Source organism: Gracilinanus agilis, chromosome 2 (assembly GCF_016433145.1).
Source record: "Gracilinanus agilis isolate LMUSP501 chromosome 2, AgileGrace, whole genome shotgun sequence".
Classification (NCBI taxonomy): Eukaryota; Metazoa; Chordata; class Mammalia; order Didelphimorphia; family Didelphidae; genus Gracilinanus; species Gracilinanus agilis.
The window spans coordinates 592,186,359-592,202,988 of NC_058131.1; the positions used below are offsets into that span (position 1 = coordinate 592,186,359).

The window sequence follows — 16,630 nt, forward strand, 5'->3', positions numbered from 1 at the left end:
GCGATTGGCAGAGTGGCAGAGCGAATCAGTGACATGGCTGAGATTAGATTTTAGGTCTTCCAACTTCGTCTCTATCCTTTCCAATATATCAGGTCAAAGATTACATTGAATAATTTTCAACTAATTAAGATAACTATCAAAAGCATCACTGCATATGACAGGGAGGATATAATGACATCGATCTATTCCAAAGCACTGAGTTTACAATGAGCACATCATCAAATAGGATGTCTATTTTGGAAAGTAAGGTCCATTTTTTATTAAAGTCAATGCTACATTTCTATAGTATGACTCATAAAATATCTAGAAGTGTCTGAAGAATCTAGTAGGGATAATGTTTTAACTTGCCAGGAGAGAAGAGCCCCATAATTTTGATAAGACTTGAGAAGACTGTAAAGAAAGGGTAGTGATAAACAATATGGCATCAAGTGGCTGAGATGTTTCTAGGAAAGAGAGGGCCAAGAAGTTTAGTGTCAGATATGGTTATATTTCAACAATTTTATTAATGGAACAAAAGAAGGAAATAATATCACAACACAATAAAGGTATAGATAGTGTTAAACTGGGAAACGTTGTGAAGTAAAACCAGGAAAAAATAAAAATTTCTACAGTTTAAAAAAATATTCCAGAAACTTACATTTTGTCAACACCTTTAGGGTTGTGTCTAGACAACATTTAACTGATGATCCACTAGAATAGCCTAATTTTGTGTGTGTGAGCTTGCATATGGCAAGAAAATTTTCATTAATGTAGCTTTTGTTGTTCAGTCATTTTTCAGCTATGTCTGACTCTTTCTGATCCCATTTGGGGCTTTCTTGGTAAAGATATTGGAGCAATTTTCAATTTTCTTCTCTAGCTCATTTTACAGATGAGGAAACTGAGGCACAGGGTTAAGTGACTTGCCCATGGCCACACAGCTAGACAGTGTCTGACACTATATTTGAACTCTGGAAAATGAGTCTTACTAACTAAACCTGGCACTCTGTCCACTGGGCCATCGAGCTTTCCCCATTAATTTACCATGTTTACCTTTTATCTTTTGGATTCTAAACTGTTTGGGTTCTTCAACTTGTTTCAAATGAGGATTGAGGCAGTTCAGAGAGGGGATTCAACTGTTTTTTTACAGTTTCTGCTACAGTTGAGAAACATGGTGACTAATGACATAGGCATTAGTTAGAGCTTTATGGTTCCAAAATATCCAATTTAAAAACTGCTAAATATTTGATGCTAAAAAATGATGGATTCTCAGTGATGATAGATCATGACAGAGATGATATAGACTAGCTCCTAAAAGTACAAATATAGTCAAAGTAACTAATTGACTTAATTTTTCACTTTCTTCCAACTAGGTTTGATGTCACATTGTTACATGAATAGAAGGGAACTTTTTTGTGTTAAGATAGGTTGTGAATTTCCCTTTACTGTCATTTGCCAATCAAACTTAGATGATCACTTGCTAATGACTTTATAGAAAGAATTCCTATTTAAGTACTGGTTAGAGTGGATGACTTCTGAGATTCCCAGTGTAAGGAATGTAAAATATGATAAAATCTTGTTTTTCTTCATCCTACAAAGCACAATATTGAAATCTTCCTGGAGAGAATATATAGCACCATTAAAAACTGGACTATATAAAAGAATAAGGGGTTGCTAGTATGCAAATAGCTAGCATGCCGCTTTCACTTAATTACTGGGGGCAGCTCTGAGACTTCAACCAAAAGATTTGAGGACAGAAAGGTTACATTCCTTGGGATTGCTTCTCTCTTCAAGTTAAATGTGTATAGAAGAATCTGATCATCCCTCTGACCAAATCAGTTGGGGAGAGGGCAGGAGTTAAGGCGATTTGAATTAATAACTAAGAATCATCAATGAGACATAAAGGATATTTATTTTAGTAAACAGAAGCTTCAATGGGCAACATACAATTGCAGTATTCAATATTTGTAGTGTTGTCATAAAGAAGTAATTTAGAGAATCTCTGATCTTGTTAATACAAGATTTCTTCCAATGGTTCAATCTCAATCCATCTACTATTTCATCCTTTTTAATCTCCGTTCATGTCCTTCCACAGATAGTTCATAAATTTGTGGTTTGGGAGTCCATCCTCCAAGTCTTCTAACATTCATGGTTATCCATTTCTTTATCTCTTGCTCTTGTTATTTATATAACTCACTGCTTCTAATCAGTAATTTGTTTTCAATTAATATTAATATACTTCAAACTGCTTGCTTCTTCAGTGTAGTTCTCCAATAGCATTTAGATTACCTGAAACCTTTATTCTTCAGAAATTTTATATTCATGGCAATGAGACATCAACAAAAGCCATAAAATAAGCCATCTTAAAGAAGGATTACATTATCTCTTGTCGGCCCCAGAAAGCAGAACTGGCTTAACAGGCAAAGAGATTTCAACTGAATATAAAGAGAAACTTCCTAACACTTAAAGCAGCTTTCTAAAAGTAGAATGAGAAAAAATGAATTCCCCATTCTTAGGAAGTATACAAGTAGAGGTTGTGCAGGAGTAGGAGAGATGCTAGGAATTAGGTGTTTTTCAGTCCTTCAGTCTGGACTACTCTTTAATAACAAAAGGTTTGTAGATTTCTTCCAGTTCTTTTCTCTGAAATTATTAGTCTAATATCTGAAATGACTTCACTTTAACTAGTATCCTGTGGCACTCACTCAAAGGAGAGTCAGGTAAGCCCTGGCTTGAAGATATTAAGGGTGCATTATTGCAGCAACTACAAATCACTATTTAGAATTGTGAGTTTCCATCAGCTACAGGTTTATAACACAAACACAGATCCAGAGACTCTTTTACTTATATTTATCAACTGTTCTGTTGTCAGAAATATGATGTATTAATAGGTAAAAAGATTGAATAATATTAAAATGTAGAAGTACCTATGGTTTATTAAGTATGAACATCTTTTGCAAACCTAAATCGTAAACATATGTACCTATTATTTGTACATATGAAGGAATCTTTGGACCTAATCCATGATTGGTGGATTTATGACAAATCCAGATTCTCATCCTCATTTAAATTATCTCATATATCTAAATATATATCTGACAGGAAAAAAAGTAGATTACTACTCAGAAGCGAAAGCTATGTACTTTTCTTTCTTTCATTTGAATGCAATAGTTCTAAATAAGCATGTAATGAAATATTTCCAATTTTGTGTTTATAATAAAACATGGTCATTTGACATGCTAAGAATCCATGTACTGAACTTACTGCAACTGCAGGAACAGGACAAAATACTGTTGTAATAAAAAGCACTATATTTGAGAGCTAGGTTCTAGCTCTATAGTCTTGAAAAAAAATTACATACATTTTGAGTCACTGATTCCTTGAGTTAACAAATGAGAACCCTGAGATAAATTATTTCTGAGCTTCCTTCCAGTGCTAAAATTATTTTTTCTAATTATCATAAGAATTTCCTAGACTACAAGTTGTTGATTTGGCCCAATACTGTATTTCTGACAGTGGTGCCCAAAAACATTTGGGAGAAAGTATGGTAGTAGTAACTTTCTTTGGTATAGTCTTTAGAAGATATGGGCATATTCCCAACAACCATAATCTTCCTTTTAAAACACTTAATTGGTTCATCGGTTACAAATTTATCTAGAGTCATTGTGGCATGGAAGTGATCCTAGATTCTCAAGGGCTAAATTGGTACATTCTGGCAAGTTCTACCATGTTACATGATCTGCCAACAGACTACGTTTACTTTCCAAGGACCAGCATAACTAAGCACCAAGAATCTTATCATTAGTAGGATGATCATATGCTCATTCATTCTTTGATCAAAGCAATTTGTTGAATCAAAAATAAAGTAGAAAATGGCCTTTGGTTCTCTGAGAATCATCTATTCTTGATGTAGGATTCATTTCTGAATCAGCTAACTATATAGAGATAATCAACTTGTTAGAGTAAAAATTCAATTTTATATAAATGTGGGGGAAAATGAGAACAATTCACGAAGTATAATTAAAACAACTTCAACACGACCTACTTAAACTAGCTGGTGATGATAAAAATGGTAAATAAATGAAGAAACAAGCATTGATAATTTTCCAAAAAAAGTTAACTAATGTAAATTTATTGGCATGAGACCAGAAAAGCCTAGAATAATTTCAGCCAGAAAATACTTTCTCTTTGCCAAGCAGAGCATAGTATCCAGTGGCAACACTTGCTTAAAATAAAACTTGTTTATAACATCTTATGAGAAAGAATGGTAAAATGTTATTAGCAGGATCACCCTCATAAGACAATGCAAATTGGAAGGAGTTAAAAAATCTAATGCAAGCTAGTGAAGAGATTCTTTTAAGCAGAGATAGGCCATTTAAAGATAGAAATAAAGCCAATGATCAATAGATGGAAAAGGAAGAAGATATGTAAAGATGTATGTAACAAATTCTTTTCACTATCAAGGTGGTGGAACTACCACATTTTGACTTAGCATCACACTCCTTGATGCAATATGTAAAAAGCAAAAATACCACCAAAGAAAATAAAGATATGGAAACCAACTGGACCAGAAGCAGCATATACAGAGAGATACAAGGCAATATAATTTTGAGGATGTTAAGGAATTGATTCTCGAGGGTTAAAAAAAAAATGGAAGCTACTAAAAACACTGAAAAGATCTTAGCTCTTATTTCTAAAATGAGGCAACTGAATTAGCATTGGTAAGGAGCAGCTAGGTGGCTCAGTAGATAGAGAGCCAGACCTGGAGATGAGAGATCCTAGGTTCAAATCAGGCCTCAGACATTTCCTGGTTAAATCATTTAACCCCAATTGTCTAGCGCTTATTGTTCTATTCCCTTGGAACTAATACTTGGAATCTATTCTAAGACAGAAAGTAGGGGTTTAAAAATAAAAGAAATGGTATCAGTAACTACAGAATCAAATGAAAACTTTGCCACCTACTCAAAATTTTTAATGTGGAAATATTGTCCCCCACCCAATACACACCCATCAAGCTCATGCTTGATGAAAATTTAAGAGAACAGTCAGGCTTTTAAGTGTTTTTTTTCATAATAGACCATATCAGATCATCACAAGATTTTATAAATGATGTAGAGAATACAATGCTCCAGTTCTTGCCATTAAGAGCAAGTGATGTATAAAAAAGGGAAGTGTATGCATGACGAAGGGTGTTTATCTTTGTAATAAAGGATGCCTTTCATGTAACCCTACTTGTATACAGCATGATGCTGAATTTTTGAAACATTAGAATACTACGGATTTAATTTAGGAACCTCTGCAATCACTCAAGTGCTCCCTGCCTAACAATGAATGGATACATAGGAAAACTAAATGAATGAAAAATACCTGTTCTTCAGATTATAATGTGAAAATTACCAAACAGCAAGCATTTATTAAGTATCTATTATATATCAGGTACTATATGAAGTGATGAGGCTGAAAATATAAAGGACAAAAATCCCTACTCTCAAGAATTTTATATTTTATTGGATGGTTATGAAGTTAAAAGAGCAAAACATAGTTTATCCATTCTGGACCACAGAATTACAGATCTAGACTTATAATGGATCTTGGAGGTCATCTAGTTTAACATTTCATTTTATAGATGAAGAAAATGAGGTCTTTGGATATTAAGTGACTCGCTCAAGTTCATACAATATAGGGGCAGAAGAAGAATTTGACCCCAGGACTTCCAATGCCAGACCCAGGGCTTTTCTGACTGTTCCGTGCTACTTCTTCTCTCAGGAGGAAACAAAGAAAAAATCAAGGAAGAAAAAACTGGGTTGGAGTGCCCTAATGCCCCACTCCTCTTCCTTTTGAAATGAAATTCCATCTTCTTATTTTCCATAAAGGTTATGAAAAATGAAAAATTATGTAGAAGTGTGCTGTCAGAGAAATGTATGATTGAAAAAAATAGGCTTGTTATAGTTCAAAAAAGGGGGTAAACCAACAGATAGCTTGCATCCCCTATTCATGTCCATTTGTGGTCAAAAGAAACACTGGGTGAACTTTCTTGGGTCTTGATTTGTGGTAAGATATGGGCAAGATTCACAAAGAACAAGCATGTATAGACGAGTTATGATTTGTAGGACTGGAAGGGATGCCTACATAACGCGATCTCAGATCTAGAAAACATTTATATCAGCAGGAACTTCTGACATTAAGTCTCAACTCCTTCCTAAAAAATGTTTCTTGACTTCTAATGTCTGTTTATTTAATGTACAAAAAGGTTTTTTTTTAAAAAATCAAATGTTGTAATTTAAGGATTTTGTTTTCTTTTTTGCTTCCCGGGCTTATTTGAAGGGTACATTTCTTGTGTGTTCACCTAAGGCAATAAATGAGTCCCAAAGTCAGGATGGTGAAAAACCCAATTTACCATACTTTCTGACCAGTCAATTATTTAATTTTGAAAATCCTATACAAAAGAATGCTGATAAAATACTGGTTCTACTTCTGAATAAATAAGGAGTTATTTGGCTGCTGAAGTTTTTCATTGAAATAACTGATCAGATCTCACATGTCTATTTAAAAATGTCTGCCTTAGGTCCTTACAAAATGACAGTCTATGATAAACTAGATGATAGTTGGGAGGGAGACAATAAGGCATTGTTTACACAGAAGATTGAGTAACTGGTTTAACAAAAGAGATTCTTGGGTATCTATTGTATGTACAAGTAAGAGCTTTACTGAAGCTTTTGTAATTTTTACGAAGCTCTCTCCAACCAGCTTCATTAACTTGAAGTAAATCAAATCATGCAGAAATCTGGCTCAGCCAGAAAGGCAACCCAGGAAAGATGCAATATGAAGAAAAACAGACACAGGATGATAAGGTTTAGAATCTTTGGCATTTTTCATAAATATTTTCTTTGAAGATTATTAAATTACAACCTAGAAAAAATAGTAAAACTATTAAATGAGGTCTAGTTTGTTTTCCAACTTAGTTTTATACATATATACAAAACTGCACATACAAAGTTATGTGTCAACAAAATACATTTTTATAAACTTAAAATTCATTTGAAAAGAGACATATATTTAGTTCTACACTTTGACAAAATAAGAATGTTTAATTACTTGGGAAGGGATAAATGTTCTGTAACTTTATGGAGATGGATGGGCAAACAGGTAGAGATTATTTACCATTCTTAGATTGCTTTTGCTTCCTATCCCATATTTGGATTTAGGACCAATTTCTAATGTACACATTCTTCATGATCAGAACAAGAATCCTAGATTTAGAATTAGAAAGCCAACATAAAAAGTCTTTGAATCAAATCCAATAACATGTAAGTTCCTTGAGGGCAGGGATCATGTCTTTTTTGGATTTGGTACATTCAGTGACTAGCCTAGAGCCTGGAAGTTGTAGGTACTTAATAAATGCTCGTTGAATTAAACGAATAAATCTTATTTTTAAGCAACAAATCCATTTTAGATTAATTTTGAAGATTTTTCAAAGATCAAGAATTCTACTGTTGTGGACGCTGTGTTCTACCAGCACATTTAAAATTCAACAACCAAAATTTCAGAAGTGCTATGGCCAAAAAAAAAATTTGGCATCCCATGTCCAACATAGCAATAAGTCTTTATACATTTAACTAGGCTGGTCTTGTGAAAAACATAGACTTTCCCCGGGTATATAAGACCTAAGTGCATATTGAACCTCTGATACTACCTGTGATTTAATCTCCCTGAACCTCAGTTATCTTTTTTTATACATGATGATGTGGTTAAAATAGATGACTTATTCATATATTGTATTGCATACAATATATACATATTAATAATAAGACACTTCTCCTTCTAGATATGAGGTCCTCAACCTTTCTTTCCACCCTGGTAGAAACTGCCAGAACTAGGGTTTTGCCAACATAGCCTTTGGAGACTTAGTGCCACCTCCATGTCAGAATAAGGCACTAGAGGAGACCATTAGAAGATATGCACTTACATAGATAAATCAAATATTAAAAGAAGTAATTTTAATTATCAGAGACATAATTTTTGTCCCCCACTTACGTTTGAAGAATTGCTTATTTCTAAAACTGTAGTGTTGAGTCTTTCTTTGACAAACCAAAGCAAATGTCCATACTGATGAGATCCAATGAGATGTAAATTGGATGACAATTAAAAATAAACTCTTTATAGGTCAGAAGATTGTATTTTTTTAATTTATTCAAACTGATTGCTTCTACATGTCCATTGCCAGCAATGGACCTTATGGAGAAGCATGGCATCCAGCACCAAGAAGTTAATTGCAACTAGATAATAACTACTAAGACACCATTGAAGCTTCAAGCATTTTCCCCCTCTTCTGGCCATCATAAGATACATATTTTAAATATATTATTTGAAAAGATGATGGGTGTCAAAGAAATTAGAATTAAATTCTTAAGTGAACAAGGATCTAAATGAAGGTGGAAAAAATAGCTCTCACATCTTAATGGTAAATCTGTTGGAGACATTAAAAAGGTCAAAGTTTCTCCTGAGTCCAAGCAGAATAGATAATACGCTTGGGCCAACTAACCATTGGTATCCTCCAATATGGGAAGCAGAGACACCAAAAGTCTTATTCCAGTTCTTCTGTGAGAATGGAACAGTTGTGCACATTCCCTGGATTGCCTCCTTCAATTGGGCTGATTTTCTGAGTGAAAGACAATGCCAATATTGCATGATTTCCTACAGGGGGGAGTTGGGAAAATGTGAAATAAATATGCCTTTCCAGAATGACTATACGGACACTAATGGTTTTAGTGCTGGTCTAAACCAAACCCAAAAAGAGATGCTGCATTCCAAAGTCAGTATGTGTCCTAGAGAGCACTCCGCTTCTTCCTAAGGGGACTGTGGTTGCTGTATGGTTTCAATTCAGCATACTGCACCTGTAAAAACAAATAGACATGACGTTTGCAGCTAGGTAACCCAAGCTCACTACAGTGTGTGTTAATGGCTCCCCAAGGACAAACCAAGGGAAACTAAGGAAGGTTCAAAAGTAATGAATCATTTTCTAAACACAGGAACATGGGGGATTAATTGCAGGAAGGATTTGAGAAGTCATGCATCATTTCATGAAACCAAAATATTAAAAGCAGATTTTTCTAATGAGATGCATGGATTTCTACCTGCTCTCAGCACTGCAAGATTATTTTTTTGTGTGTGCCAGCATTAACCTGTAAGTAAGTTTAATAACAGTCTCTGGAGGATTTGCAGAGCATGTGTATCTAAGTGTACAGCAGTATTTTTTCAGAATTATTCATTTTTTTAAATGAGCATCTCAAACTTTGAAAAATATCATCAAATTACACATATTTATTTTTCCTCAAAGGGAAAAGTGCCAAATATGATACCAGTCCCAAGAATTATATCTACTCCTGTTTAAAATGAATTTTACCTACAGTATAATGGCTAAAGCATATGTGATGAATATGACCATAGTAGGGTCCCTAGTGGCAAACTGTCTATTGTATCATTGAAAAGTATTCCCAGTGAAGCCCTGAGATTCTTATTCCTGGTACAGTATATCTTTCTTTAAACCTCTTTTTTCTCCTCTCTGTACTTGTGCCTGTAACAAACTGTCTTGATGCTCTGAGCATCAGTCCTCAGTCCTTAGTGTGCAGACATTTCACTAAGTAGTTTTGATGGGAATTTTGACTTCTGGGAGGACTAGAGCATTGGACTCCCGAGTAGCCCCAGGAGTGGCGAGATGGTGAGCTGTGAGCACAAAGTGGTACAGAGCAGGAGTTTTGAGATACGCATGGTGGAATGGCTTTAATTATGATATTGTATTACATGCCACATGTGCTCACTATTTTTGGTGTTTGTGCCAGACTCCCTTAGGACGGTATATTCTATCTTACAGATTCTAGCAACACTTCCTCACAAGACAATAAATGAAAAAAGCATCTACTTCCTCAGAGGATTCAGAGATGATCCCTAAGGAGAACAGATCCATTGAGGGGAATGGCACAATTTTAAATTTTAAGTATTACACAAATAGGAATCAGGCTATCTTTACCCTCAAATATAAATGTCAAAGGATAAGCCAACAGCACATTGGACATATATTGATCAAATAATAGTTAAAAATGAATCCGCATAACCAAAGAGTTATCTAAATTTACACAGGCTTTAAAGGAGTCTGCAGGCTTTTGAAGTTATGATTTTATGCAAACATGCCTGAGGGTGTATTGACAATTATTTCATAATCTCTCACAGATTAAAAACAAGATCTGATTTTAGGTTCTTTCAGATAAGGGCTCATTTATTTGATTTCTTTACCCCAAAATGTCTCCCTAAGTACTAACTCTACCTTCTATTTGTTCTGCACCTGTGATAGCTCCCATTAAAAATATAAAATGCAAATTAATAAAAAAAAGATATTGCCTCCTCTCTTGAACACTAGCAGTCAGGAGAAGGATTAGCTAATCAATTAAGATTAATATGTACAATAGCTTACTTGGATTTTTTATCTCAACAAATTTGGGGAAAGAGGATGATGCTACAAAATTAAGTTGTAATTATCTGCTAATATTGCTTTTTTATTGCTCTTGGGTCCTTCTATTTAGTTCTTTAGTCTTTACTTAGGAGTAAATGAGGCTTAGAATTCAATCTGGATTCAAGAAACCTGTGTTCTAGTTCTATTTTTCCCATGAATTTCATGTATCCTTGATTTTGCTTCATCTCTTCAGACCTCAGTTTCCTTATCTAGAACAAGAGGTCAGACGAGATGATGTCTTTGCTCTTTCCTGGTTCAAAACATTTTCTATGACTGTGTATTCCTAGATCTGCAGAAGAAAAATATGGGAGTTTATCCCACCAAGCAGATAATCGTGGCAAGTATAAAATGAAAAGAATAATCCCTCTCCTCCCAACAACTCTTCATCTAGAAGTGGGAAAAAATAAGTAAAACCTCCCCAGGCTTTGTATCTCTGCCTCTGTCACTTACTGAGTGTATTTTATCCCCTTCAGGGAAGCCAGAGAGCAAAAAGGTGAGAAAAACATTGCTCGGTGGCCACTCGGTGTGAGTTCCAGATCATTTTTAAGCAGCTCTTTTTCAGGATAATTTTCCACAATCATCTTATGCTTTTGACAAAGGTTTTGTAGCTGCCTCCCCTGCTAGCCATCTCCCTTTATGGATTTTCTGATTTCTTATCTCTGTTATTCAAAAAGCTTGTGCATTGTATTCTTCCTTCACAGTGGCGGGCAATGCTACTGCTGCCTGATGCCCCTGTTGGTGGTGGTCATTCATTACTTACCTTTTGAACATCAGATGGTACCCTGGAGAGGAAATCTAGTAGCTCATTATTGTCGATGGCATAGGGATTTCTAAGCTTCTTAGTAAATTTATTTATGCCTAAAAAAAAAACAAAACCCAGAAACATAGGGCCTTTTATATTTTTTTTTATATTTTTGCAAACTCCCTTGGCCAAGTGGTGGTGATGAATGTGGGGGCGGGGAGGGGAATTCACAAGTAAAAATTAGTGTGAAAACAATTACTAGACCTCAAGTCATGCACATGTTGCTGTCATGTGGAATCATTCACAAATGCCTTTTCTTGGAGGAAGGAAGGGGGAAAGAGAGAAAAAGAACTCAGCTTGCTTTAGTTGTGAAAATCCCATTACAGCCTCAGCAGCAGGGTAGAAGGTACACAAGCGGAAACTGTGGAGCTCATGTGCTTTTTTGGAATATACTGATTAACAGCCTATTCTGATATGAAAACAAATGTCCCAGAAGGGAAAAGGCCTTTATTAGCCCAAACATGTTCCTGCCTGATGGTTTTAGACAAAATGTATTGGAGAGGAGTTTAGGGAGGGAGGCAAAGATGGGAAAAGGGAACGAGAGGAGAGTTTCTTTTTTTTTTTTTTTTGGTTTGTTTTTTTGGTTTATTTTGTTTTTCTTAAATCTACATCCCATTCCTCTTGCCCTCAATAATTTTCACAGGTTCCTCTTGCTACAGAACAGAACTTGACACATTGATTGTGCTCTGATGCTGCAAGAAACTATGAAAAGTTATTATTGGGAAATTATCTTACTATGGTTACTAACTTCATTTATCGACTGCAGTAATATCACTCCCAGTTTTCTGCAGTGAAGTGAATGCTAATTTAGGATTTGGAGGATGATAATTAGAAGGTGGATTCAACATTTAAGATGTCAATATGCTGCAAACTCCCACAGAGGTGTCTATAACTTATGTCAACATGCAAGTTCAGACTCACCCCTCCCTGGATGTGTGTTTTCCCCCAAAGGAGATGGAAACTACTCAACCCATGGTCCCCATTTCTCTCTCTTCTCATAATGCATCTGGCTCAATGAAGCTTCTTAAGCTATATTATTTTCACCAAATGTCATCTCCATTTGTGATAAATGTGACTTAAAAAAAATAAAGAACAAATTCTAGATGGCCTTCGAAGCTGTGCCAAAGGATCCTTGTTTAACATGAGTCCTACTTGAGGGCCCCTACAGTCTCAATGATGCTGAGTAGATGCATTAGTTTATATACTCTGCCTCTTATGAAGAAAGATAAATAACATTTAGTTATTGAACTTTTTCCTCGCACATGAAAGGTTTGATGTTTTCTTATTGCATTAAATATCGTTTCAGTTTCATCTCCAGTTCTGGCTTCCTCTGTTATTATCCCCCATACTGCCAACCTCTATTTATGCTGAAAGAGAGATTAACAACTGCTTTACTACCCTTGAGCTAATGGGAACTGACCATTGTCCAGAGATACAGGATCATGTGGTGGTTTGACAGAGAAAGGCTGCTCAGTAATGGTACCCTTTTCCTTGACAAAAGCCTGTTCCCACCAGGGCTTTTTTCCCTCTACCCCCACAGAAAAATTCATGCTACTAGCTAAAATTTCCCTGTAGCTCCTTTAAACTAAAATACACTCAACTATGCTAGTCTGAAGAAATTTAATTGTGGGCTTTTTTGGCAAAAGAAAACAGACGAGGAAAAACGATGAAGGGAGACAAAGACGTATTGAGAAAAGATATATCTTCTATTGTTAATTATATATAGTGTGCGCATCTGGAGTCTTTACAATGAACAGCAAGGCAAGGATAATATCACAACCGATCAAAACACTGCATTCTTAGTGACTGAGAAGATTATAAACCTGAACAGCAGCTCAAATGCACTAATAAAGGCAGAAGTTGTCCACAATGCATTGAAGCTGTCTGAAGTAATCTGAAAAGCTTACTTAGAATAAAAAATTGTATGAAACAGATCAAATATTTCAAAAGCACACTTCAGTTTATAAGGTTTTGTGAGCTTAATTATTTTTTTTGTTAGTCACATACAATTTTCTTCATTATGAGGTCAAGGGTTAGAAACCCAGGAGTCATATTGAATCTAGAAAGGCAAATGATGCAGTGATGAGTAAGCCCTTGAAACAATAAAAAGAATGAGGATAAGTTATGGAAATTAAACAGTGCTCCCAATGCCTTGCCCAAATGGAAATAGGATCCTATTGTAGGCAAACAGTTTGAATACTTTATCAGAGTAAAAAGGAGGATAGGAATTTCTAATACAGAAATTCACCATATTGGGAAACTAGCAACTGAACAATACCAAAAAGGTTGGCAAGACTATGAAAGATAGTTGATGAAAACAAAAGGAAGTATATGAAGCCTTTTTTTAAAGGAAGGAATCAGAAAGGAAAAAAAAAAGACCAGATGCTCCACATGGCCACCTTCAGACTCCCCCTGGGAATAGCTTTATATCACTACTTTCCTAAGTATTAATGGCAGCTACAATCCTAGTTACAAATACACAGGGGTCTACTCTTGCCCTGGAAGTGTGGAATTAGCTCAGCCCAGGGAATCAGGAATCTAAGGTCAGATACTATGATAAAGAAAAGAATAGTAGCATTGAGTTATTACTTTCTGGATGGGAGAGAGAGAGAGAGATGTACTAAAATGAAGATGTCCAGAATATATATTGGTTACTGTAGGCTCAAATTCCCCAAATCAAAGTAAAATAATGATTTGAGAGGATAAATTCTTTGAATAAAATATGGACATAAATGATATTATCAAGTCTAAGCCTATAATAATTAAAATAATGCAGAGTTTTGGACAGGAAAGTAGAGATAAAGGACAAGTCTTCCCTCAATCCTCCCCATTGTGGGAAAGTTTTTAGGAAGACAAACACGAGTTGTCTTTCAACTTCACAAATGATGGTGCCTCCATTTTTCAGCTTCCACGACCATGAGGATATAACACTCATGTGAAAAATAAATAGTCTAATGTTTCTAGGAAGACACTGACTACTGAAGAAAGGAAGAAGTTAAACTAAGTTCTCTTTCAATCTAGTTTGTGAGCTTGCTTTCAATTAAAAATTTTAGACTGTTGATAAGATATGTTTTGTAGGCATTTAGAAAGGAAAACTGAGATGACTGTGAGCTTACTTTGGATCATCCAGAACTGGCATTGTTAGTCTAAACTCATTTCCTTTTACAGGGTGATTAAACTGATTCAATGGATTATTTGTCTATCATGTTTTAGACCTAATATACTTGGATTTTGGTAGAGTATCTAACATGTCTACATCTAAGGTTTCTTCCAGATTTAAATCTTGTGATTATATGACCAAAATTATGATTAATATCAACTTAACAAGAGGTCTTAAACATTGCTCCAGGAATCTATTCTTGTCTATTCATATTTGTCAAATGTGAAGATGATAAAAAGTTTGGATGCAAAGAAAAACAGAATTTAGATCTCAAGATATTGAAATGGACTAGACTTGATGAACCAAATCTAAGAAGATAAAAAGTGATAATTATAAATAAAAAATTCTACATCTGTAATCAGAAAAATCAGCTCTGGGGACAGTGGAGGGGAGAGAAGACTCAGGTAGACAATCGTTTAGGCAAAAACAGATAATATTTTTGTAGACAACAAGTACAATGAATCGGTAATATATGATGAACCAGTAAAAAAATGCTAATGCTAATGTTAGCTAAATTAACGTAATCACAGAGTTTATAATGATGGAGGCTGGACCTGTCAGTTGGATCACATATGGATTATTGTGTTCAGTTTTGAGAATAATATTTTAGAAGAGACATTGACAAGCTGGGATCCACTTAGAGGAGAGTGACCAGATGGTAAAGGGACTTGAAACTATGCCATATGGAGGGCACTGGGTAGAGTTAGTCTTTATAAGAGATATCTTATTGGGTTGCAGGTAGGGATGTAAGATTTGTTTTCATTTATCTGAAGAGCTTTTCAAATTTGCTTAATACTAGAAGGCAGACATAGTATTGTGTTGCTGAGAGGTAGTTTTTAGCTTAAGATAAGGAAAATCATCATCATTAAATTTGTTTACAAGGATAAGGATTTTCCTCTAGAAGAACTGAGCCCACTATGTACAAAGGTCTTCAAGGAGAGGCTGTATGGTCACTTCTTACAGAATATCATTTAGGAAACTCCCATTCATATAAAGTATGGAATACAAAATCCCTGGGATCCTTTCCAACTATGAGAATTCTAAAATTATGGATAGAAGCTAGGATGAGTTAGGACTTTTAACTTCATCATTTGACTAAAACAGTTTTCTTAAAGGTTACTAATGATCTCTTCAGTTGACAAATCTAATGACTTTTCTCAATCTTCATCTTTCTTAAGCTCTTTGAAATATTTAACACTGTTAACTATCTTCACCTACTGGATCATTTTTTCTCTCTGGTTATTCACAGCTTTGGACAGTTGGAAGGGACATGAGTGGCAACCTACTGCAATAGATGAGTCCTGAGATGATTTCTATAACTACTGCAATGGATCATTCAGAGCCTGAGTATTCATATTAAAAAAATTACTTTACTAAAAACACATTTGGTCAAGCCCCAATGAAATGAAACTTATAAGGATATAAAACCACACCACAATGAGTTTTTATGAGGTCTTAGAAACATTTTTGATCCAAAAAGCCTCAAAGTAGATATGGGTCAGTATATCTGGGGCCAAAGGGTATTCAAGGACAAGGACAGCATTTTGTAATTATGTATTGGGAGGAAGAAGTAAGGGGAATCAAAGAAGGACAAAGAAAATGGGAGTGAAAATTAAGGGAAGAATCAACCCATGTGATATAAAATGTTTAAAAATTAGGAGTTTTCAAAATTAAGCATTACATAAAATTAATCATTACATAAATTGCAAGCAAAAATTTTAAGAATGCAGGTTACTGAGTTACAATCATGATACCTTTGTAAAGAACAAGTACTATTATGAAAAGAATTTAATATGTTCTGTGATAGCATGGTGGGCCTAGAAGAATGAGAGAAAGCAATTGATTACCTATTTTAAAGCTTGTGATTTTTGTCCTAAACAGTGCAATCAATAAATGATAAAACATATTAAAAGACTGCACAGTGTGATCAAGGGATCAATATCAATATCTTGTGTTATAACAAAAAGTCCAGTGATCTTCCCGGGGTATTCAGTGATAACAATATAAGTTCATATTAAGTCAAATTGAAGGGAGGAGTAGCCAGAACCTTGGAAAATCTTCTTTCAAGCAATTTTGGTAAATAGGAGAAGAGAAGAGAAGCAGAAAGAATTAGGGTCAATAAGGACAATTGAAAGTTAAGCTTGCTTGTCTACAAAAACACACAAATGAAAAATAGAAAGGGTCTAGT

At 34.9% G+C, this 16,630-nt stretch overlaps 1 protein-coding gene across 1 annotated transcript in view; it reads right to left on the reverse strand.

Annotated features, from left to right (window-relative positions):
- Positions 1-8,632: 8,632 nt before the first annotated feature.
- Positions 8,633-16,630, reverse strand: part of MCTP2 (multiple C2 and transmembrane domain containing 2) — a 185,918-nt gene continuing 177,920 nt past the window's right edge. The window contains exons 20-21 of the mRNA XM_044660134.1: positions 11,241-11,338; positions 8,633-8,867 (exon numbers count right to left, since the gene is read on the reverse strand). Of these exons, the coding sequence (XP_044516069.1) occupies positions 8,799-8,867; positions 11,241-11,338 (167 nt within the window). The 3' untranslated portion in view covers positions 8,633-8,798. The remainder of the gene's footprint in view (positions 8,868-11,240; positions 11,339-16,630) is intronic.